General features: G+C 41.1%; 1 protein-coding gene across 1 annotated transcript in view; it reads right to left on the minus strand.

Moving 5' to 3' along the window:
* LOC132828376 (RNA-binding protein 33-like) overlaps positions 1-26,073 on the minus strand; it is a 63,390-nt gene that overhangs the window by 2,811 nt on the left and 34,506 nt on the right. The window contains exons 3-5 of the mRNA XM_060845423.1: positions 15,514-15,626; positions 11,316-11,409; positions 559-2,884 (exon numbers count right to left, since the gene is read on the minus strand). Coding sequence (XP_060701406.1) covers positions 559-2,884; positions 11,316-11,409; positions 15,514-15,567 — 2,474 coding nt within the window. The 5' untranslated portion in view covers positions 15,568-15,626. The remainder of the gene's footprint in view (positions 1-558; positions 2,885-11,315; positions 11,410-15,513; positions 15,627-26,073) is intronic.

The raw sequence follows: 26,073 nt of genomic DNA on the forward strand, positions 1-26,073 counted from the left end.
TGCTGGGAAAACTCAGCATGTGGCAGCATCTGTGGAGAGAAAGCAGAAATTAATGTTTTGGATCCAGTGACCCTTCCTCAGAACATAATCTGAGACGAACAAGTTAGAGAGTAAAAGATTTGCATTTAAATTTTACATTTTGTAACCACAGAGCAACTCAAAGCATTCTGCTCCCAATGAAGTATTTGCAAAGTGCAATCATTGTAATGTATAAAATGGACAGCAAATTGTCACAATCATCAATGTGATAATGATGAGGTAATGTTTTTGCATTGTTGAAAGAGAAATACTGGTCAGGATGCTCTTTTACACAGTACTATGGGATCTTTTTATATCCACTTGAGTGGTTAGATAAAGTCTTGGCATTACATCTCATCTGAAAAATGGAATTTAACGCAGTCCTCCTGCAGCAATGCAGCATCATCTGTATTAGGACTTGAACAATTAGTAAAATAGAGAATGGAATTAAATGGTTTATACAGAACTGTAATTGTTTATATAAGCTGTTTAAGAACTTTGCTCCCCAAGAGGATTACTCTAGCACAGATTTGAACTCACCTTTTGGCTGTAATATCAGAATTGTCTGTGCTCAAGGCTTGCACTTTTGACTGCAGTTCATCAATTACTTTATTCTTCATTACCAGTTTGTTTGTTGATGGTACCATCTCTGTCTGAGGATCTTCCATCTTGGGTATGTTTTTTTCATATGATTTAGGCATTAGAGGGGAATAACTGTGCGGATCTGAAACTTGCTTTGAATTTTGATATTTTCCAGGACCCCCATTCACAACAGTGCTATTGATAAACGTGGGCTTTTCTGCAATTGCTGGCTTTTGCCGAACAATGTTTGTTTTGACAGGAAGCGACGAAGTGTTTACTGGCAATTTGCTAATGGAATGAGTATTTTTATTGTTAAGATTTTTATGGTGATTAAATGTAAAATGGTCAGGATCCTGCAGACAAAGCCCTTTCTGGTCAGAATTGGCAGAGGGATGATTGTCAATCTCAGATTCAACATGCACTGTTCTTTCTGGTTGAGAAGAATAACTTTCATTATGGTTAGAAAATTCAAGGGGAGGTGGCAGAAGTTCAAATGAGGGTTCTTCATTCTCTTCATCACTAAAGCATGGTGGAGGTGGGATCAGAAGTAAAGACATGTCATCATCATTTTGAGAGTCTTCTGGTACTGCAGTTTCTCGTGATGCAGAGCGGGATGAAGGTTTTGACCAATCTAGACTCTCTCTGGTGCTGTTCAGAGGATTGATGAGATCGTCTCCATGCTTGTTCCATGCTGAACTATCTTCTTCAGCATGTGATATCAAAGAACGATCCTTGTAATTAGCTATTGGTGTGATATGGATTGTATTTGAATTTGTTGACTGAATAAACCGAGTGCCTCCCAAGGATAAGTTAGCTGTTTCTGAAGATGCTTTGTGAGCTCTTTTGTTTTTACTAGAATCTCGCTGTTTTGCAGCCATGAGAAGTGCCAGTGGTGAACGTGGATCTATATTCTGCTCTGGGCTAGGCAGAGTTTGTTCTGGAGGAAAATCTGGAATCTCTGCTGTTAATGTGGTTGGTTTCTCAACTGGTTTCAAGGATTGAAAATCTAACGCAACATTTTCTGAGGAACTCTGGTTTTCAAAATCTCTGATCACAGTGGATTTTGACTTGTCTCCTGCTCTGTGGTTCCCATTTTTTATTTCAGAATCAATGTTCGAAATGGTTGAATGGACCAAGTTTTGATTGTTGTTAGAATCATGAGGTTGATTTAAACTGCTCTGCCGAAGATCTATGCTGTTGCTCCAGTTCTTTTCTTTCTCATCCTCTGTGCAACGGTCCATAGAGGAACCTGAAAGTATTCCTTTGTATTGGGTTGATTTAGATTGTTGTAGCAATAGATTGTTCTTACGAACTGGCTTCTGTGGTTTAGGAGGAACATGTTCTATTTGTACCTTATTCATACTTGGATGCTCAGTGCTTTCATTTGTGTTCATGTGCATGGAAGCAGGGTGATTAATCTCCCCTGTGTGGTCCATTGTATACTGGTCAGCATCTTTCATAACTATCATGGACTTGCTTTTATTTTGCCAGTCAGAATTTAACCTGTTTTCTGATCTGTTAACGGGTTCTGAAGATCCAAAAAGCTTTGCTGTTGCTTTCGGATTGAAAGTTGATGCAACTTGAGGTTGTGAAATCACTTCAGGAGATTCTGCCATATACAAAGACTGACTATCGGAAACTAACTTTTGTGAAGCATTCGGGAAGAATTTGAAAGAAGACAGTGTCTCCCTTTCAGGCTTGACATGAAAATGATTGTGTTGTATCAAATCTCTTTGTGGAGGAGCTGGTGGTGACTTTTTAGGCTGTTTAATATGATTGTATTTTGAAACATTATTTTGCAGAGGTGAGTTGAGAGAATAATCATCAGGTGGAAGAAAGGGGGGAGGTGCAGGAGGTCTTGTTGTACTGGATGGGGAAGATGCTTTTGAGAACAAATCAGTCTTTGGGAAAGATTTGTGAGGTGCCATTGCTGGAGGCAGTGGAGGAATCATATTTGGAGGTAGAGGAGGTGGAGAAAAGGTTGTTTCAGGAGGTTGGTAGTTTGGAGTAAATTTTTGTTGTAATGTCATGTTTAAAGGTAGTGGTGGTGGTGGTGGAGGAGGAGCTATCTGAGGAGGTGGTGGGATAGTCACTTCATAAGGCAAATAGGTCATTTGTGGATTTTGATAAATACTTTGAGTTGGAGGTGGTGGAGGTGCCATTGGAGGAGGTGGTGGAGGAGCCATTGGAGGAGGTGGTGGAATGCAGTCATCTTCCAGCATGCTGATATTCTGCCCATAGTTTCCAACATTAGGTTTGTTGTTGCTCACTTTTACATCACTGCCTACAAAATGAAAACATAATAAATTAGTTCAAATTTATCTTTTGCAATAGTATATAAAGTGCTTCAGAAACATGGGATTTATGGGGTAAAATCTTTGTTTCAGTCCTCCTCAGATATTCATAGAATGCCTACAGTGTAGAAATAGGGCATTTGGCTCAACAAGTCTATACTGACCCTCGGAAGAGTATCCCACTCAGACAAATTCCCCTACCCTATTACTCAATATTTACCCCTCACTAATGCACCTAACCTACACATCCCTGAACACTATGGGTAATTTAGTATGGCCAGTTCACCTAATGTGCACACCTTTGGACTGTTGGAGGAAACCGGAGCATATGGGGAGAACGTGCAAGCTCCACACAGACGGTCACCAAAGGCTGGAATTGAACCCGAGTCCCTGGCACTGTGAGGTAGCAGTGCTAACCACTGAGCCACCATGTCACTATTCTCCTGATCTTGTTTCTCAAGGTTGATGATGACTGCATTGCTGCTCCCTGTTCTCACCCGAAGTGGGAAGACTTAGATAATTTTGCTTCTAAATAATTGGATTTCGTCTGCCACATTCCCAGTACATAGATGTCTTCTGTTCACAATATTGCCCATGCCTCTCTCATCCTCCACTATTAAAAGGAAAGAAATAGACCAATTAAGTTGAAGAGTCTATGTCAGACATTAAATTCCTCTCAAACAAAAGCAAAATGCTGCACATGCTGGAAATCTGAAACAAACACAGAAAATACAGAAGACACTCAGTTTGTCTGACAGCGTCTGTGGAGAGAAACAGAGTTGACATTTTGAGTCAGGTATGACACCTCTTCAGAATCGGGATTATTCTTCAACTTATTCAAGGGGTCTGCATTGGTTTAGAGGGCCTGCTCATTGTTCCCTTTAAACTGTACAGTCATGTGTCAATCACGGTTTAGATTTTTGGTTCTGGGAGTCTCTGCCATACAGAAACCTCACAGACCCAAGCAGCCGGGAAGAAAATTACAGGAAATGCTGATCCTGGTACCTTTACTCAGGGCACAGTTTGCACATAGTCCAGGGATCTGACCACAATCAGTCATCAGCTTGGGATGCCCAGTGTCAAGCGATCTGTCTGACTGCAGCCCACAATGCTCCGTCCTGCAGACACAACAGCAGCAGGCAGGGGAATGGTGTTCTGTCAGTAAGAAAGCTGCAAGGACAACGGTCAGGGGTTTGGTCAGTCGTGTTTAGTTTGTCAAGTAATTCCGAGGTCTGTGACAATTATACTCCATCATCGATTATTAAGGCAGAGCCTTATTGGAGGGAAGCAAGTTGATCACTGCCAAAAGGAATGTGGGAGTCAAGGATGTGGGGAAGGAAGTAGAGACATTTATGCAAGTGGGAACAAGGATGGTCACAGAGAGAAATTCAACGTGTATGGGCAGGAATGCCGAACAGCTTTGGAGGGCATTATACTCTACCAGAGGAGATGTTATTGGCAGCGACAACCACTATGGCCTCTACAAGGGGATTGTAGAGGAGCAGGGTGGCATCATTAAAGTCTAATGTTTGGACTCAGGGGGCAGGGAGGACAGTTGGAGGCAAAGTTCAATGTAGTGTGTCTCCACAGGAGTGGAAATGGGCTGCAAGGGTGTACCAGGTTAAAGGGAGAAGGGGGTGATGATATCTGGAAACCCTGCTTTGTGCTGGAAGTGTTGACTGTGAGCTGTGTTTCCATGGAGGAACCCCCAACTCCTTTGTATTGGGCTTATTTAGATTGTTGTAGCAATAGATTGTTCATACAAGCTGACTTCTGTGATTTAGGAAGAACATTATCTGTTTGAACCTTAGAATCTTAATACATAGATGCTCAGTGCTTTCATTTGTGCTCCTTTTACTCCATAAGCAACATAGTCAGAAACAAAACCAGCATCATAACTGCATAATACAACTGAAAAATGGAGTACAGCACCCAGGGTGGGGGTAAGTCAGTGTCACTATAATGGATGAAAGTTAGGACATTGCAGGGGCAAATACATGAAGCATAGGTTTGCAAACTCCAGCTGCTTGTCATTAGCAATCATTTGTTCGCATGTATGCAATGCATGCAGAGTGGTCATGCTTATGCATCAAATATTGCTGAAAGGCAGGAAGCACCATGCCATTGGTGCTGGTTAAACTACCATTGTCATCTTAGTGATGCAGAAGTTAACAGTAATATCATAAAAGGTGGTGAATGCTAGGCAACAGTCCCCATCATTGTGGAAGTTCCAAGAAGGCTGTGGGATAAGGGGGACAGAGAAGCATCACAAGTCAACTAAATATGATGAAAGAACCTCCTGAATGCAATGGAGAGTGGGATGGCTGTGGTGGATCTAAGATGGAACAAGCATCGGAGTGCAGCAAGCACTTTTTCCTTCTGCCAAGTTGGTGCACACACTGTGAACTGGATCACAGTAGAATGGATAACTGCTGCTGAAGATCCAGTTCTCCAGCTTGGAGTGGTCTACACAACTGGAGCAGGCAACGAAGCAATGCGATAGATGTTGAGAGCTGGGGACATGACAGCAGTTGCCTGAGGAGAAGCATGAGGAATTGGAGTGGGAATAATGTTTGTGGATGGCAGAGCTCAGCTGCCATAGACATTACAAGATAGACAGGATCTGATTGACATCTGGCCCTGCCTGGTTTCCAGGTACCACCCGCACCCCTTACACGTCCCTTTAACCTTGCACTATCCTGGCAGCCCATTGCCGCACACCCCTCCCCCTCCTGTGGAGACAGTAGATGATAGCTGGATGCAGAAACCCATCATGGGCAATCAAGGTCAAAAGGCATTGTAGGGGTATCCTGTAGTCCATGTTTCCTTTGTGTTCCCTTTAGTTGTCCATCAATAAAAACTTATGTTTGTCTGTATAAAATGTTTCCCTACTGACTAAGTACAAGATAATGGGTGACCACTGGAAATTGGGTGAGTACTGTGGTCTCAGGCAGAGTCTTCAGAGGCATTGTAGCTTACAACAGGTTAGCTGTGTGGACCTGGTGGTTAAACAGTGACTAGGGTGAGAAAATGAAGTTGCTTGTGCAAGGGAGTGTCAGCCATACCAACTATATGCCATGGTCAACATGGCCTTGTGGCTGCGATGCCATTACATTGCCAGTGAGGGGGAAACACCAAATTGCCAACACTTATTCAGTTGCACAGCAGCCTCCTAATGATCGAGCAAGGGAGGCTGATTTTTCAGCAGCTATTCACTGAATAGTGATGTGTCCTGGGAACAGCTTGTAGTAAGATGGGGATGGCATCAGATATTATATTAATTCACAGGATGAGGCACCCATAGCAAGACCACTATTTATTGCCCATCCCGGAGGGCAGTCCATCACATTGCTGTGGGTCTGGAGTCACATGTAAGTCCGACCAGATAAGAATGGCATTTCCCTTCCTAAAGGATATTAGCCAGATGGGTTTTTCCAACAATCGGCAATGGTTTCAAGGTCATCAGACTCTTAATTCCAGAGTTTTATTCAAATCAAATTCTACCATCTACCATGGCAGGATTCGAACCTGGATCCTGGGAAAATTACCTAGGTCTCTGGATTTATGGTCCAATGATAATACCCCTAGGTCACTGCCTCCCAAATGTGAGAAACCCCATCGGGAGGTGGCTATTGAGGGACACTTGGTAAGATAAGGTGAGAAACCTTACTGGGCCTCCCAGCAAATACCCCTCCAAAATATTCAACACAATTTACACTCAGCCATAAAACAAAAGCTAGATATTGGAAATGCTCAGCAGATCAGGCAGCATCTGAGGAGAGAGAAACAGAGTTCATGGGCTGAATCTTTTGTCGCAATTAATTGATCCTGATTATTACCAAACTTGCAGATTTAATTTTATTACATTTGGACATAATTATTTTTGAATATCATTCTGCAATGGTGAGCAGTTCCTGTGCCCAATCTAAAGCTCCGTTCCCTGTCTTCACTAAACAAGTCTAACCCCTCTTTCTTCATTTGTCATGGTTAACTGTTTCATTCACTTATACTTATTTAAATTATTTTCACTGATGGGAGAAAGTGAGGACTGTAGATGCTGGAGATCAGTGTTGAGAGTGTAATCCTGGAAAAGCATAGCAGGTCAGGCAGTATCTGAGGAGCAGGAGAATCGACATTTCGGACATAAGCCCTTCATCAGGAATGAGGCTTGTGGGCCGGGGGGGCTAAGAGGTAAATGGGAGGGTGTAGGGTTGGGGGGGGGGGGGGGGGGGGGGGAAGGTAGGTGAAAATGTGATAGGTAGATGAAGGTGGGGGGGAAGGTGATAGGTCAGACAGGAGGGTGAAGTGAATGGATGGGAAAGATAATGGACAAGTCATCCTCTGCCACTTCCGCCACCTACAAACAGATCCCACCACCAGATATACGTTTCCCTCCCTACCTCTATCAGCGTTCTGGAGATACCACTCCCTCCATGACTCCCTTGTCAGATCCACGGCCTCCACCATTCTACACCCCCTGGCATCTTCCCCTGCCATCACAGGAAGTGCAAAACCTGTGCCCACACCATTCCCCTCATCTCCGTTCAAAGCCCCAAAGGATCCTTCCACATCTGACAGAAAATTACCTGTAACTCCACCAATGTCATCTACTATATCCGTTGCACCCAACGTGGTCTCCTCCACACTGGGGAGACAGGAGGTCTATTTGCTGATCATTTCAAAGAACATCTCTGGGACACCTGCACCAAACCAACCCCACCACCCCGTGGCTGAACTCTTCAACTCCCCTTCCCACTCCATCAAGAAAATGCAGGTCCTGGGCCTCCTCCATCGCCAAATCCTTACCACCCGATGCCTGGAAGAAGAACACCTCATATTCTGCCTTGGGACCCTGCAACCACACCAGATCAATGTAGATTTCACAAGTTTTCTCATTTCCCCTCTCCCCACATTATCCTAGTCCCAAGCCTCCAACTGCCCTCCTGACTTGTACATCACCTTTCCCATCTATCCACTCCACCCTCCTCTCCAACCTATCATCTACCTAACACATTTTCAGCTACCTTACCCCCAACCCCCCATCCCCCTCCCATTTTTCTCTTAGCCCCCCCTGGCCCACAAGCCTCATTCCTGATGAAGGGCTTATGCCCAAAACGTCGATTCTCCTGCTCCTCGGATGCTGCCTGACCTACTGTGCATTTCCATCACTACATTCTTGACCTATTTTCACTGATACCTTACTGAATACCTGGAACAACTTATCACAGATTTTTCTGTTCCCTCCATTTCCCGTTTCGGCAATAGATAGGACCAAGGCAACCGAAACATGCTGCTACTGTCCACAGATTCCTTGCCCAAATTCATTTATGCTTGTCCAAGGACAAATCAAACCCAGACCCATCCTGGGTTGTTCCTTCTGGCACGTACAGGGCACAGGAAAATCAGAAAAGGTACAAGTTTCTTGCTTCTTGTCAGACGTAGGCACTTTCCCAGCTGCTGACAATGATCGGCAACCAAATGTTCTGATCCGATAGTAAAGTACTAGATAGATGTAAATAAAGTTCCCAAAACCATTACAGAGTTGTTACACAGTGGCTCAGTGGTTAGCACTGCTGCCTTACAGTGCCAGAGACCTGGGTTCGATTCCAACCTCAGGTGACTGGCTGTTGGGAGTTTGCACATTCTCCCAGGTGCTCCTGTTCCCTCCCACAGTCCAAAGGTGTACAGATTAGGAGAATTGGCCATGCTACATTGACCCATAGTAGCCAGGGATGTACAGGTTAGGTGGGTTAGCCATGGTAAATGCGGGGATACAGAGATAGGGTGGGGGACCGGGTCTGGGTGGGATGCTCTTCTGTGCTGACCCGATAGGCCAATTGGCCTCATTCTCTACTGTAGAGATTCTATGATTCTCTACATCTTCTGGTGCCAATGTAGACTGCAATAATCCAACAGAGATTTGGTGCTACGTCCAAGGCGAATTTTACTTTTCTGGCTGTCTCTGTGCAGAAGTGCCCAGTTAACAATCCAGAAAATGAGATGGGAGGCAGGAGACCCACATCCAGTCCCATTTAAAGCAAACAGAAACAAAATTTGCTGGAGAAACTCAGCAGGTCTGGCAGCATCCGTGGACAGACAGCAGAGTTACATTTTCGCATCCTGTGAGCCTTGTTCAAGAGTTCTGAAGAACAGTCACAGGACTCGAAACATTAACTCTGCTTTCTCTCCAAAGATGCTACCAGACCTACTGAACGTCTCCGCCAATTTCTGTTTTTGTTTGTTTCAGATCTGAAGCATCCGCAGTTCTTTGTGTTATTCCAGGCTCGTTTAAGTGGCTCAGTCAAGCCAGAGGTCACTGTGTATGTTGACAAGATCTGAACCTGTTCCTGACCCTCTACAAAGTACAGCCATGGAAATCACCAAAACAATAAGAAGACCATGTCCACTCTTCATTACCTTTGTGTCAGGATAGAGTCTGTAAGGGTTTTGGGGGAGGGTGCAGTCAAGCAACACATAAATAATCTCATTCACTTCCTATATCTAATCTTTGAATTCAGTCTCCTCATTATTAAAACTCTGATTAGTTGCAACAGCTTGACATCAAGTTAAAATCTCATCATTTTCCAGATCGTTTCAGTTTTCCAAAACAGGAATCAAATCGGTTTCCCTGAACTGCTCTATTTCAGGATCCATAGAAACTTCCTGGGCCAAGGTCACTCAACAGAACAGTGCATTGTCATAATTAGTAGGTTTTTGGTCTTCTTGGATGAGGAACCAGATTACTTGATTTTTCTTTAAGTAAAATCACTTGCATTAAGTATTTGTTTTACTTTGTATACAACTGTCAGATCTTTCATTTGAATAATTTATCTGTATTTATACAGAAGAGGTTCTTTTATCAAGATTTGGAGATGCCAGTGTTGGACTGGGGTGTACAAAGCTAGTGTGCTTCCAATTTAACCTGTTGGACTATAACCTGGTGTTGTGTGATTTTTAACTGTGTTTTATCATGGTACTTAAGTTATATTTGTCATGGCAAAAAACAATTTGCTTAGATTAATTCCACTTAAGCAAAACAGTTTGTGAAAATATATGATCCAATATAAGTTTGCCTGGTTTCCACTGTATGTACTCGGTGATGTTTAACCTAGTTCAACAACAGAAACAAAAATAGAATTTTTTTCCTGGTGTTCTCTGAAGTCACAAATGTCATTTGAAGGTTCCCTACTTTAAGCAAAAAAGGACTATGACATTTCCAAGTGTGAGAACGCTGGTTCACAGAGATTTTACAGAACTCAGCGCAAAAAAAAAACAAATCACCATGCACAGGAAGAAAATCTACTTTTACTGCCAATTATCTCACCCCAATTCTCTTTTGCAACTGCTTTCCAGTACCTCACCAAGTGACTACATTATTAATCTTCCAATCTTGAAGTGTCAGCAATCCATTTACCTGCAGGGTTAATAAAAGTGAGGCAGCCCATTTCATATGGACAATGATCAATAAGGTGAGCTTCCCCAGCTTACCATTGACCCCAAGTGATGTCTTTGGGAAGATATACTAAAAGAGCGTGAAATTACAAAGGAACAAACTAGAACAAGTGAAAAACAATGGACAATACATAAAATAACTCTCAAGTGCAAACCATATCCTACTGTTAGAATAAACGATTAAATTAATCAAAATAAAATAATTACATGAATTCTTATCTGAAATAGATACTTATCAAAGTCCAAGATTACAAAAGCCTTTTTTGCAGTTTCCTGAAATATGATCCAGGGTTCGCATTACAAGTGCATTTGCACTTACATCTAGGGTGATCAGAAGTTCACATTTTACCAGGACACTCCTGGTTTTCTCATTAAATGTGCTGGTGCGCTGACAATTTCCTAAAAATAACTCATCATCGCAGTTTTCACCTTTTCCCTTTTTGTAAATATATAAATCGGTACTGGGTTGAGTGGTGGTGGTGGTGGTGGTGTTGCTGGGGTGGGGGGGGGGGAACGGGGATGAAGAGAAGAATTGTGTTAAATTTCATCCTCCTCCCTGTAAGCAGCCGTCACATTGTATTACATGCACAGGCCTGGATCTCACCCCCAGCAGCCCTTTCATATTCAAAAAAGTTGTCATTAGCTTTTTGGCGTCAAATTATCTAGGAGTTCTGAGGAAGGTCAATTCAACCCAAAATGTTAACTCTGATTTCTCTCCACAGATGCTGCCAGACCTGCTGAGCTTTTCCAGCAATTTCTGCTTTTGTTACCATGACGTGCAAAACCAAATCAAATAATATTTCAGTACACAACTGCTGAAAATGTGAGTTTGAAACGATATTATTTTTTAAATAGCTTAAATAGAATTGTTGAAATATCAAAGATTCTTCATCAATTATTTCCCCAGTGATGGATTGAATCAAATCAGTGTCATGCAAACAATGCCGAACATTTCAATTCAAAATATACCTGCAATTAAAGATGTTCTTGGAATCTTAGAAAGCAATGCCTGATCTGGCAGAATCGGAGTTGGCACAGCAAGCTTTGGACGTTCTTGGAAAGGCTGGAAAGAAAAATTGATTCATTTGTTTCCTGTTTATATGTTGAATGATTGCTCTTATAGATATTGCACATTTGAAACTACACAAGTTCTGAAACACCTATTGTCTCTCAACAACACAGTGTAGTTTATAGTTCAATAGAAGTGAAGGAGAAATTATTTCTGTTTCATCTATTTCCTTTTTTTCAGTTTAGAAAATTGTGTCATGAAGTCAAAATAAATTATAATCAGCTAGCCAATGTGATCCCATCGGTTTCCTAATGGGTAGGTTAGGTTAAAACTGAAAAACTGAATGCACCATGAACACAAAACATTTGAGGTGAACTGAAAGCCTTATTATTAATACCCTGGAAAGGAATTTGGTTTTCTCTTCCATCTCCTGTTAATGTTTCAATGTGTGATCATCACAAACCCCACAGAAATTGCACAAACACCTAACTGTACCATTTTTCTGTGCGGCATAGAGAACCACTGTAAAATCAACAGAAACTTTACTGACCCACATTTAACATTGAACACAAAATTCATCTCAAGGTTTGGATAATTAATTGATGAACAGGCCACATGAATGATAGTTTAACCTCCTTCTTTCATTGCCATATTTAATGAGAGACATTAAATATGTGGACAATCGCATGGTATAGATCTGGTTGGTAAATCAAGCAAATGATGCAATGAACATTTTTTCCATTTTTAAAATTGTTGATAATACTCCATCTGCTTGAGTTTACACTTGTAGCACATGTATGCATATTAATCAGAGATGTTCTTTAGTTCTTTCCATAACTCCATGAGTTTGAACAGAAGGTAGTCACTTGGTTCCCTGTGGCTGTCCTCAAATAGCCGTCAATTAATTACCTATGTTTCTCCATATTGCCATCATTTTATATTCCAAATATGTATACATATATATATTTCTCAAAACTCGCTTTCCAAATATATACTTGCTTTACAAGATTCTACTTCCATTGCCCTTTCCGTGTAAGTTAAAAGTCCTACATTCTCATTTTAATTCTTTTCATGATTGGCTTAAAATTCATGCCCTCATTACCAATTCAGTTAACATAATTGCTTTTTCCCCTCCTCATCTTCCAAAATTGTTCAGAAATCTGAACATCTCTACGTGTTCAATAACCTCCCATGACTCATTTTGAATGCATTTGAACTGCGTATAAAAAAAACATAAAATAAATTCTCTGTACAGCATTTTTAAAATGTTTTTATTCTATTTAACCAAATCCCTTCTGTGACCTGTGACATTTCATTTACTAACACAAGATACAGCCAAAAAGGGCCAGTTGTTCACGACATGGGTTTTTTATGGGGATCCTGTATTGAAACGTATTGTACATTGGAGAACCAAACGATTCACAGTGCCCTCCACAGAGCATCAAACCCACACCAACAGGAGGAGCATTTTCTTAATAAGAACATTAATGAGCACCACAGAGGCTGAGCCAGGACTTGTCAACTAGAGTACTGAATACCAAATCTATAACAAAAAGCGAAACAAGAAATTAAATGGAATTAAGAGATTAAAGGAAAGATTTAAAAATTTATATCTTTCTTACCTAACAATAATTAAAGTCTGAAAGAATGAACTGATAAAAATTAATCCTCAGTGCAAGTGAAGTGCTTATCTGTCAGACAAGTACAACGTTATTGCTGTTGAATGGTTTGGGATGCTGAGCCAGACAGCACAATACCATTACTGTGCAACCTTTGAAAGAATTGTCCATCTTTGACAGCAGCCAGGATCATCTAAGAAATGGTAGCAAATGACAGATTGTCATAAATTCTCTAGACGTTATGTGTGGTGTATTTTTCCAGGACCTTCTAAGCCCAAAATTAATTGGCACATTTACTGCAGCGGTTCAAGAAGGCAGCTCACCATCCCCTTCTTCAGGGCAACTAGAGACAGGCAGTAAATGCTGGTTCCATCAGTGATGCCCAGGTTGAATTTAATAAAAGGTCTGTCAGGAAACTCCGTTGGAGTGAAGTAGAATCAGAAGATTTAGGGTGCAGGTTTGCTCACTGAGCTGTAGGTTTGATATCCAGACATTTCATTACCTGGCTAGGTAACATCATCAGTGGCAACCTCCAAGTGAAGCGAAGTTGTTGTCCCCAGCTTTCTATTTATATCTTTCTCCTGGATGGGGTTCCTGGGGTATGTCATTTCCTGATTGTTTTCTGAGGGGTTGATAGATGGTATCTAGATCTACTTGTTTGTTTATGGCGTTGTGGTTGGAGTGCCAGGCCTCTAGGAATTCTCTGGCATGTCTTTGCTTAGCCTGTCCCAGGTTAGATGTGTTGTCCCAGTGAACTGGTGGTTTTTTTCATCCGTGTGTAGGGCTACGTGGGAGAGAGGGTCGTGTCTTTTTGTGGCTAGCTGGTGTTCGTATCCTGGTGGCTAACTTTCTTCCTGTTTGCCCTACGTAGTGTTTGTGGCAGTCCTTGCATGGAATTTTGTAGATGACGTTGGTTTTGTCCATGGGTTGTACTGGTCTTTTAAGTTTGTTAGTTTTTGTTTTAAGCTGAAAAGGACCCAATACAACCCATGGACAAAACCAACGTCATCTCCTAAATTCCATGCAGGGACTGCCACAAACACTACGTAGGGCAAACAGGAAGAAAGCTAGCCACCAGGACACATGAACACCAGCTAGCCACAAAAAGACATGACCCTCTCTCCCTCGTAGCCCTACACACGGATGAAAAAAAACCCACCATTTCGACTGGGACAACACATCTATCCTGGGACAGGCTAAGCAAAGACATGCCAGAGAATTCCTAGAGGTCTGGCACTCCAACCACAACGCCATAAACAAACACATAGGTCTAGATGCCATCTATCAACCCCTCAGAAAATGAACAGGAAATGACATCACCACAAACCCCAGGAACTCCATCCAGGAGAAAGATAGAAATAGAAAGCAGGAGCCAACAGCTTCGCTTCACTTGGAGGTCGCCACTGATGATATTACCTAGCCAGGTAATGAAACGTCTGGATATCAAACCTACAGCTCAGCGAGCAAACCTACACCCTAAACCTCAACCTGAGCTACAAACCTTGCAGAATCAGAAGACATGACATACCCCCTTTTTAATGATATTCACTAATATATGGTAAATTTTGTGAATGGATGAGTCAATGGGAAGGATGGAGTTGGGTTGGGTGGTTAGGGAAGGAGGATTGCTCAGTTGTGGAGTAACCCAATAGTTTGATTGGGTTTTAATCAGTGTAACATTTCCTAGGGACCAATGCAGATAAGTAGTGTGGAAATATTTGAAATCTCCAAATTAAACAGTCAGAGATATTTGCTGAGGGTCTGGGGTAGCAGGGAAATTACCCATTAGAAGTTGGAACTTTTCAGGCAATTCCCACAGAGATCTCCAATGTCAAGACTTCCACTGGTTCCTGGTGTGCATTTGGTACGCACCCATCCAATCCCTGACAATCCTGAGAGCAGAAAGGCTGGCCAGCAACTTATTTGATTTCTGCATTTGACTGCACATAATGCGATCACCAGAGGTTGTGATGATTTCCCTCTAAATAATGATGAACACCATCAACGTGACTATTAATTCTGCCACAAAATCTATCCCAATTTTTTTTAAACTTGTGCAACCCATATTAAAAATGGTTAACTTTAGTCTGGGACCACAAATACATTCAACCACGGACAACCATCCTAAATAAGTTTGGAATTTCTTCTGTGTGCCTTGTATTATCTGTTTTGTCCTAAATGAACTACCCAAAGCCTCAAAGACAATTGTACTTAGATCCCAAATTCAGTTGACAGTTTATTCTAAACATTCTGGTTCAATTACAGCTAAGAAAAAGGGATTATTAATTTGTACACTACACATGACACCTTTACAGGCAAAATTCTGTCATAACAGCAACTATAACCACATTTTCATTGAAAGACATATTAGTTATGGAAATTTAATGGGGATTATCTATTTTCATTTAAGGCAAACTTTAATTTTTTGTCATCCCAATGAACATCAGGGTGTTAAGCTGGTGCAGATGCTCTTTTTTGACAATAAAGTTTTGCCTTGACACTGAACTATTACAAGAAACAAACTAAAGTCAAACATTACAATGGCCAGCTTGACAGTCGGCCGTTGTTTCACTTTTGCCGTTCCAGAGTCCATGACTGAACTTATCGCTCCTTTATTGTATGCCGTAGCTGCTAGGATCTCATCGAGGTTATCTGGAAGCAAACACAATTTGAAACTCAATCAATGCAATTTAAAGAACAAAAAGAGACTGAAATTTAAATTAATTCTGAAAAACGTCAGCTTCACATTCATAGTGATTCCTGTACAAATTAAATTGAGGATAAACTGTGCTTTTATAACACCATTACAGAGAAACAATCCAAGAGGTTTCATAGCTGTATCTTCCCAAACATGTGAGGAAATCAAAAAGCATAGACAGAGCGAAAAGTTTTTAAGAGAGCTTTAAAAGATTTTAAAAAGGAACTGCAGAATGATGGGGTCTATGCAGTGAATGTGCATTTGTTAAAGGTGGAGGAGTGGCCACAGTGAGACAAGTTGAGAACTGGACAGACTGTACAGCAGAGAAGTTACAAAGATAGCATGGAGGAGCTAGTCCTCAGCAGTCTTTAAACAGAAGGATGAAACCTTCCAATGTTGTGCATCAAATCAGAACGGCAATGAACTTAATGAATGGCAGAGCAGGCTCAAAGAGCAGAGTTGCCTACCTTTATCCCTTGTTCATTTGTCAAATGTTGTTGGTATATTTAAGTTGGGGCTGAAAATGTGTTGCTGGTTAAAGCGCAGCAGGTCAGGCAGCATCCAAGGAACAGGAAATTTGACGTTTCGGGCCAGAGCCCTTCATCAGGGGGTTAAGTTGGGGGTGACTAGAAATTAATACAGGTCAATAAAGCCAGTAGTCACAGATCTGCAAAATATGGGGCTAAATCTTATCGTATTTTGACTAAATACCTGTTTTATTGAGTTTCATGAAAGATTTCTCTCTGTGAGACCCAGCAAGATTTTGTACACTATTGTCCCAAACTTGTCTCATTAACTAACTATCCCACCACTTTTGTGTCCCTTATTCATTGCTAGCTGGATTCTACCACATGCTGTAACCAAAAGAACTCCCCACCAGAGGGATATTCTGGAATTGACCGACATGCTTGAAGCCGGCACTATCTTTGCACCCCAGCCATGCACCTAATCAAGCATTGGCGGACATGAATTGCCCTTCCCTGTCAATGTAGTGGCACAGCAGCCATAACCCAATGCAGCACACACAGCATAGAAGCAGCATGCCAGCATGGTTGACCATTCCCTAGTCATACAACTGCACATTCCCACGCTGTGAAAGAACCAGGCCACACACCTCACCAGTCCACAGCCACATCCCATCTTACAATCCTCTAAGTCACTGGTACTCTGTCCCCACTGCTGACTGGAGTTCAGTATTTCATCATTGTTGACTGTTGAGCCATCACAGACAGGAAAGCCTTCAAACAATGCAGAACATTAACTCTTATTTACAGAACCCGGAAGTCAACAGAAATCAAAAACAGAGGTGCATCCCCTGATACCAGGGAAATGGCAACAATGAATTTCTATTAAAAAAATTCACTGGCAACAAGTAACTGATTGGTCTGTGAAATGATGACCAGTTGACAATGACAAAGACCTTCTGCCTACCAACAACTGTGTGTTTTGCTGAACAGCTTGTCGTTGTGATTGAGATGGTGAGAAGTCTTTGGATCTCTGGAAAGAATGGTGCTATCTTTGTGTCTGCTGTAAAAAAAACCTTAAGTCTGAAGGAAGCCAGCTTATTTTCCCTCATCAATTGTTGTAAGCTGTTGCTTTTAATCAATAAGCCAAAAAGTTTAGAACTTGTGAACCAGTTACTCTATGCTTTCAGCAGGCAGGACAAAGAACCTGGAGAAAACAGAACTCTCCGAACAGCAAATACTGTCAAGCAAAAAGGATCATGTCAATGAAGCCTGTGGACAGGGACCATTGAACTAGCTTCCCAGTTTTCCCTCCATCCATAACACCAAATTTTTTTGTGTCTCAGTAAATGTGCTTCGGGAGTTTTATAAGTGGGGTTAGAGTTTAAATAGTAGAGTTATATGTTGATGGTTGATAATTATTTACCTGTAGCTAATACCTATTTATTTCTAGTAATTCTTGTTACTTACAGAAACTGGATTCACATTTTATACCAGCCTGGTATAAAAGATGCATAAATTGGGGAAATGTGTTAACTTTTATAGAATCAATACCTTTTGTGATGACTCCAAGAATAACGCAACTTGATTTGCAGTGCACTACCCCAGTTAGTTTTGACTGAGGAAAAGTTGCAAAGGTTCTTAATTTAAGTATACATTCATTAAAACCTTGCTAAAAGTCCAGTCTGTTCACGGAGATTCTCAGGCAGTCATCTCTAATGCACTTTGATTGTAGCAAGGAAGCAGTGAGACTGAAAAATCTAGTCTATCGTAGCCTCTGCACACTGATTCCTGTCAAATGTCCTAAATAAGATGGACACCATGAAATTGTATGTGATGCCAAATACGAAATTGCAAATGAAGCCTTTCATGGTAATGCATTGAGTAGAGTTTGAAGAAGAAATATTGGCTGGGACACTGAAAGAACACACTGCTCTTTGTCAAAACATAAATGGAGCTTTTAAGTCTACCTGACCAGACAGGATCGCTATTAAATATCACATCTGAAAGACACCAAAGATAATGCATCTTTATGGTAATGGCCTATCAACATTAATCACAGGAAAACATTTGCCCTTAATCAGTTGTTCCATATTCTACACATTCAACATAATTAATCATGTCATGATAACAGATCAGAAGCCCAAAGTCCTTATGGACATATTAAATTTTTAATTCCAACAAATTCCTTTTAAAAGATGACTCCTAAAGCTAAAAGACGACTGCAGATTTTAAATCAGTGTCTGGCACAGTCCTGCATGAACCGAAGGAATGTCACACCTACAAAGTTGAAGAACCCTCCAACAGGGTTCAAATTCCACCTGTTCCTGATGTGTGTACTCATAACTCTGAACAGGTTGATTAGAAAAAGAGGTTACATTTAAAAAACACAGGGAAACCAAAGTGGAAGCGATAGTGAAATGCTGACAATGTAACACTCTCTAGGCAGAAAGCCATCTCCTGAAGTCATGTTTGTGGTTGTACCTTTGCAGGGATATTCAAAAAAAAGGTTAATATTTGACTGCAACCACTGGTCTATGTGTTAGTAGCCTGACAATGACTGTTCAACTTTCACTATCAATGCTACTGATATTACCCCACTATCTCATATTATCCACGACAATTCAGAGTGATCTCTGTATCTTCTTTCAAACATATATCGTTTTTTTGAACTCACTTCTTATTCCTAATCTGTGTGTATATGTGTAGTTTTTTTTACATTTACTAATAAACTCACATTTGTTAAGTCAAGAAAGCTTGGTTAAATTGGTCCCTTTAAAATAAATTCATTTGGTCTGCTAAAAACAGTATCAACAAAGGAAGTAATACTTTTTAAACTAACTTTGTTGTGATCAGCTGAATTAGCAGATGAATAAAAAAAGGAGAGCCAATTCATCCCTTCTCCCTAGGACCTTAGCAAGATGAGGTAGATGTCAATTAGATTACTTAGTGTGGAAACAGGCCCTTCGGCCCAACAAGTCCACACCAAACCTCCAAAGAGCAACCCACCCAGACCCTTTCCCCTACATTTACCCCTACACCTAACACTAGACGGGTATCCTGTCTCGAGCTGTAACAAATTGAACAACACTGTCCTGGAACAGAACATTACACTCACTCGCAAGAGTTGCAAATAAAGGTCAGGATTAAGTGGATTTTTTTGAGAACACGAGTTTTGCACCATAACTGTAAAAAAAACCTGAATACTGCCTTTTTGGAGGAGAAATCAAGACAACAATAAAATCAAACTGTAACTTCCTCCCTCATAACTCTGCAGATTCACTTACAGCACATGTATCAAAGCTGGTTAAGATGGCAGTTCACCACCACCTTCTCACTTTGGGATGGGTAATAAATGCTAGCATGAAAGAATACATATTTTAAAAAGGAAAGCTATTGCTGCAAAAGAAACTCAATACTGATAGAATCCTACAAAAAGATTTTAAAATCAGTGAGAATGACGTCAAGGAAATGAAGTCTGACTGGAGTTAAATGGCTCAATGTAACTCAACAATACATAACCCAGAAAGGTGGGGGAACTCCAAGAGCTCAGTTAGGAAAGCTGTCACAATACAAGCAAGAAGTTCAATGATAATTTATAGCCATTATCTGGATTAGTCTTCGTTCCAACTTTCAACTGAAACTGCACAATACAAACTTATGTCACAGCTCATAAATACCAGTTTCATTTGCAGCTCTGTCATGCTTTGTGATAAAGTTAGTAAGCCAACAGGAAACAACTTTTACAAATACATAACACCATATTATTATTGACAGTAACAAGCCTGTTTTGCATTTGCAGAAGAGCACAAACATTATGCTATAGATAATAGTCAATGTACACCTACACAGAACCATTTTCATCCAATCATTGAGACCACATAAATCACAAATCTGCTTAAACTTCTTCTTAATTATATTGAAGTAGATGACATGAACATTCAACATTCACAACACTAATCACAATAAATTTAACGTTGATCCATTTATCGTCAAAATTCTTGAAATCTTTACATGCTTTCAGTTCTGCTTTCTTCGAGGAGAAAGTGAGGTCTGCAGATGCTGAAGATCAGAGCTGAAAATGTGTTACTGGAAAAGCGCAGCAGCATCCAAGGAACAGGAAGCCCTGCTTTCTTGTCAATTTGCATTCACTCCATGGCTGATCATGCTTTCAGCTGCTGATTTAATGACACAACCACTGGTGGGGCAAGTCCAAACAATAACTTCAGTTTTTTTTAAGAAATCAATATATTGAAGGAAAAAGATTAAATCTGCAACCCAACATTTTTAAAAATATAAACAAAAAAAGAAATAAAAGGTATTTTAATTGGTGACACTGAAAGAATGTGAGAAAGAACTTCAGGTATCAAGGTACCTGTACCTTGCTGTTGATGGGTAGTGGAAGCTGAGATGATTAATGATTTCAAAAGGAATTTGAATTGGCACTTGGAGGAGGTAAGTCTGCGTGTCTATAGCAATAAAGAATCTTTTAAAACTCACAGGTAGTAGAATGGTTTTGGGGAGCCACGAGTCAAGCCAACTGACACAGAATACCTAGACTTGCTCTAGTAAGCCTGGTATTGATGTGGCTGGTGCAGTTTAGTTTCTGGTCAATGATGACACCAGGATGGTGGTGTTAGGGAAATGGAGAGGGTCTCAATACAACTACTCAAGAATGGAGGAGTCTTAAAAATTCAAGGACCAACAGAAACATCAAACTGCTGGAAAGGTTAGAATGGCATTTAGAAATTTGACAGCCACCTCAAATAATAGAAATCAAGAGGAAGTTTCAATGGGAAGTAAGAAACCAATAGTGGTTAATATGAAATATGAAGAAATAATCAAAGTATGAGCACTGAAAGCTTTAGTGAGCATTAACTTAGTTTCTGTCTAGTTAGCATCCTCCAATTTTGTGTCACTGTTATATTATACCTACAGGTGAGCAGACAAGATGGTGGTAACTGCTTTGCCTATTCCAGTTCCCCACTCATGTCAAATAACTCAGAATGTCATCAAAATATGAAGCATGAAAATAATATGAATAATTATGAGATAAATTGCTGGAAAGTTAATTCTCCTCACTGACCATTTTGTGAAAAGCAATATTTAGAGGTCATTAGTTTGTTTTCACGTAAATGCGTCCAAATAAGTATTTTGGATCACTGTTGAAAACTAATTTTGTTTTAATTGATTAGGAGAAACTATTCCCTGCAAACAATTCTGCATTGAGCAATTTATATTTTTGAAGTAACTGTCCGGGGCCAATATCCCATCACCAAGTCACCCTTTATTTACCCGTGCACAGTACGCTGGCTGCAACCAGCCAACTAGGAGTCAGACCCCCCCGAACTGAGGAGATTCTAAATTCCATTTATATTTTTTTAAATTCAATTTCCACTACCAGGAAGAAAGAAAACACCAGGATGGCCAGTGACAAGCAGTGTCCTTTTCAGAGGGCAATGCCGCACGATCAGACAGTGAAGAGGAGGGCAGTGATTAAATCAAAATAGAGTTGGGGGGGGGAATAATACAGGAAGACAGTGAGGTCTGCAGATGCTGGAGCTCAGAATTGAGTGTGTGTTGCTGGAAGAGCACAGCAGGTCAGGCAGCATCCGGGAAGCAGGAAAATAATACACTCCACTCCCTGCGGTGCCCACCTTTCCCTGAAAATCTCGAGGTTGTTGGTGGACACCACGTGCTCCTTCTTCAGGGTCACCAGGGCTCTAAAAGTCCATTTATTTATTTTTTTCTTCTTTTTTTAACAGAACCCCTGACACTCCTGTTTATCTTTTTTCTTTTTTCTTCTTCTCTATATTGCCCCACACTACCACCTAACTGCGGTAGTGCTTATTTTCCCCAGCACCCATGTTGTGTGTGTGCAGGTGTGAGACACAGTGAGAGACACAACGTGTACAAATCTTTAGTCAGTTTCCACCACCAGGAAGAAAAGAAACACCCGAGTGGCCTGTGACAAGCAGTGCCCTTCACATCAAAGGGCAATGCTGTGTGATCAAAACAGTGAAGGGGAGGGCAGTGATTAAATCAAAATAGAGTTGGAGGGGGAAATAATACAGGGAGACAGTGAGGTCTGCAGATGCTGGAGCTCAGAATTGAGAGTGTGTTGCTGGAAGAGCACAGCAGGTCAGGCAGCATCTGAGGAGCAGGAAAATAATACACTCCATTCCCTGCGGTGCCCACCTTTCCCTGAAAATCTCGAGGTTGTTGGTGGACACCACGTGCTCCTTCTTCAGGGACACCCGGGCTCTAAAATTCCATTCATATTGGTCAGCCAGGGCTCCCTGATTGACCCAGGTTAACAACCCAATCAAAGATCTCATAGACAATAAGATCCACCTGGTTCTAATCACTACAATTTTAACAGGGAAAAGAAATGTCAATTCTCAGACTTCACCATGGATTCAAGGAGAGGGATGTTGAATGTAATTAACTGACTTATAAAGTACATAAGGTATTGTAGCTTATTGACAGAGTTTTGTTATTGAGAAATCCTTGCATTGCTTGTATTTGTATCTAGGCTTGATACTTTGAATAATGCTGTTAACATAAAGGGCTAGTTTTAAAGAAACAAAAGAACTACGGTAGTCTAATTAGCCACTCGAGTCTGTAACACTATTAGATGCGATTCAAGCTGATCTGAGATCTAATTCAATAGTCTCACCTTTGCCCATATTTCTTAACAGCATTGGATACAAAAAGTCTATCAAGCTTTCATTTAAAATTAACAACCAGTTCAGCATCCACTATCATTTGTGGAAGGACTTACAAAGATTTACCACTCAACTGTGCAAGTCCTTGTTAATTTTACTCCTTAAAGCTCTGCCTTTAATTCTTAGTCTGTATCCCTTAGTCTTAAACTCCTCAAATAGGGGAAAAAAATGTCTCTCTCTCTAATCTCTTAATATATCTTAAAATTTTAAGCAAATCACCTTAGTTTTCTAAATTCCAGAGAATGCAATCCTCTTTTGTGGACCCTCTCCTTGTAATTTATCCTATAAACTCCTGGTATTACTCAGGTAAAATAGCTCTTTTGGTGCAGCAATAGTCTCCCTAACTCTGGGCTGAAAGGCCAGGTTCAACTCCCACCTGCTCCAGAGATTTGTCATAAAGTACCTGAATAGGTTGATTAAAAATCTCTCACACTGGTAAACCAATGTCATATTCCCCCCGAGGCCAAATGTTTCTCTAAAAAGGTGTTCAGAACTGTCATTTACTCCAGAAGGGCGACATGGTGGTTTCATGGTTAGCATTACTGTCTCACAGGGCCAGCGATCCTAGTTTGATTCCACTCTCAGGTGACTGTCTGTGCGGAGTTTGCACATTCTCCCCGTATCTGTGCGGGTTTCCTCTGGGTGCTCCACTTACCTCCCACAGATGGACACAGTAAGTTACCCATAATGTCGAGGGATGTGCAGGCCAGGCAGATTAGCCATGGGACATATTGGGATAGGGTAGAGGGGTGGGTCTGGGTGGGATTCTCTCCGGAAGTTCGGTGTGGACCTGATGGGCCAAATGGTCTGCTTCCACACTGTAGGAATCCAATGATTCCATCTTCTATGATATGGCTTTGTGAATAATTGTACAGCTCCTCCATCACCAGGTCTGAAGTACAGGAGTCACAAAGTGTCCCAGTGACCTTCTCCTGATCAATCTTTAGCTTTATTTGGGGGCAAGGCGCAGGATGAGATTCCGCACAGACCATCCTTGTTCCAGTTGAAGTCTTTAACAGGCCAATAAAAGGCTCTTTAATTAACTAATTAATAACTGTCATTGTGATTTCTCTGCCAGCAGAAAAAATTGTGGGATTGGCGAGGGGAAAAGGGGGAAGCCTGTCGCGTTTTAGGTGACCTCCTTTACTGACCTCCTTTTCAAAAAGGGCATTCCCCTCCCCACCATGCTCCTTCCTATCTGGCTTTGTCATTATGACCCTGCTGCTCACAGCCCTCACCCCACCTTCACTGACCCCTCTCCAGTCCCTTCACAAACCCCCTCACCTTGCTGGTCCTGCAGGCTCAGTCATTTAAAATGATGGCATCAGCTGACAGCTCTGTAAGGTGGGACTGACTGAGTGAGGTGCAGATGTCTCACCTCTAGCCAATTGAAACTCCTCAGAGCAGTGGTGATTGACAGAAGCGCATTTCAAGTGGGGAGATGAGAAAATCCCACCCCAAACTGAAAAATCTTGCATTAGATGTAGTTTTGTATATTCAAAACAGAAACTCACTGTATTGAAGTTTTAACAGCCAAACGTCCATGAGGTCTTTTTCATTATTTTCTATACTGGTTTGGGAGATTTTAATGATCTACATATCCAGGCACTCAAATCTCTTTAGACCATCCCTGTTCCTAACTTATCTCCACTTGGTAAGTATCCTGGTCTATCCTCTTTAGGTCCAAAATGGATAACTTCACATTTTTCTATATTGAAAGTTTGATCAATATTTCCACGTACTTTTATGCTTTCATCTACACAGCCCAGAATACCACCTACCTTTTTGCATCTGCAGTAAATTTGGATGTGTAGGTTTCTCTGCCATAAACAAGCACGGTGAATAAGTCAAATCCGACACAAAGTGGTGTGGTATACCACGAATCACAACCTGCCAAATAAATTATCTACCCATTATCCCTACGCTTTCTCCTGTTGATTGCTATGGCCAGACATAATGGCCTAGATTTTCTATCTTGCAATCTAAGTATTGGAGTGGGTGAGCTCAGTGATGACTGGCTCTCCAAGAGAAAGTACCAAATTGAGCTCCTATCAGCTTAAGATCTGACTGGCAAGCTTCTTGATGAATCACAAGTCTTAATATAGAAGTCCCACTTCATCAAATATATATTAACATAATTTTTAGACATTTGTGAAGAGTTTTTTTTTGAAAAAGAAAGGTCAGACAATCCTTCTACAACACAGAGACTTAATTCAGAATATGTCAGAGAACAGGGATCTGCTAGATTGTTAATGGAAATTTTTTTTTGCTGCGTTAATTTACTGCATAATTCAATGTTGATTTCAGTAGTTTCCTCATTTCCCCGCCCCCAGCTTATCCCAGATTCAACCCTCTAACTCAGCACTGTCCTCTTGAACTGTCAAACCTGTCCATCTCCCCTCCTAGCTATCCAATCCACCCTCCTCTCCGACCTATCACCTTCACCCCCACCTTCATTGACTTATCGCATTCCCAGCTACCTTCCCCCACAGCCCGACTCCCTTCCCACTTATCTCTCTGCCCCCTTGGGCACCCCCCCATTCCTGATGAAAAGGTTATGCTTGAAATGTTGACTCATCTGCTCCTCGGATGCTGCCTGACCAGCTGTACTTTTCCAGCACCACAGTTTTCGACTCTGATTTCCAGCATCTACAGTTCCCCCTTTCTCCTAGGCTCTTATTGTTGGTCGGGAAATCAAGATTGATTTTAGATTAAGAAACCCAGAGATGAAAAGTTCAGGGCAGTTGGAAGGACACCTGACTGGAGCCACTGCAAATATTTATTTTTTCTCCTGGAAAAAGAGTATAGTACAGTTCAAGGAAAGCATATTACCTCAGTGTAAAAATTTAGTCTGTGAAAATTCCAAACCATGGGTATTTGGTTAAGAACCTGCAGATTATTAAAACCTGAGAAATTCCAAGATCTCCATTTTGTATATATTTGTCTGTATTATAGGAAATGACAGCAGAAAATCAGTTAAGGCAAGCTTAAAAATTTGATACAGAGGAGTAATTTCTCTCAATGAGTCTCTATAACAGATTGTGTCAGAAAACAGGGTGAGACTTTGTTTTGGTGTGTGTTTTGAGATCTTTCAAAGTGTTCAATATCTAGGCAAATAGTTTTTTTGTTATTTTTGTATTTAAAAAATCTGTGCTCCATTGCTACAGAAACTCTGTAGCTCTTTTAATTTATTGGAGAATATGTTAACT

This window comes from Hemiscyllium ocellatum, chromosome 26 (assembly GCF_020745735.1).
Source record: "Hemiscyllium ocellatum isolate sHemOce1 chromosome 26, sHemOce1.pat.X.cur, whole genome shotgun sequence".
In the NCBI taxonomy this organism is placed as follows: domain Eukaryota; kingdom Metazoa; phylum Chordata; class Chondrichthyes; order Orectolobiformes; family Hemiscylliidae; genus Hemiscyllium; species Hemiscyllium ocellatum.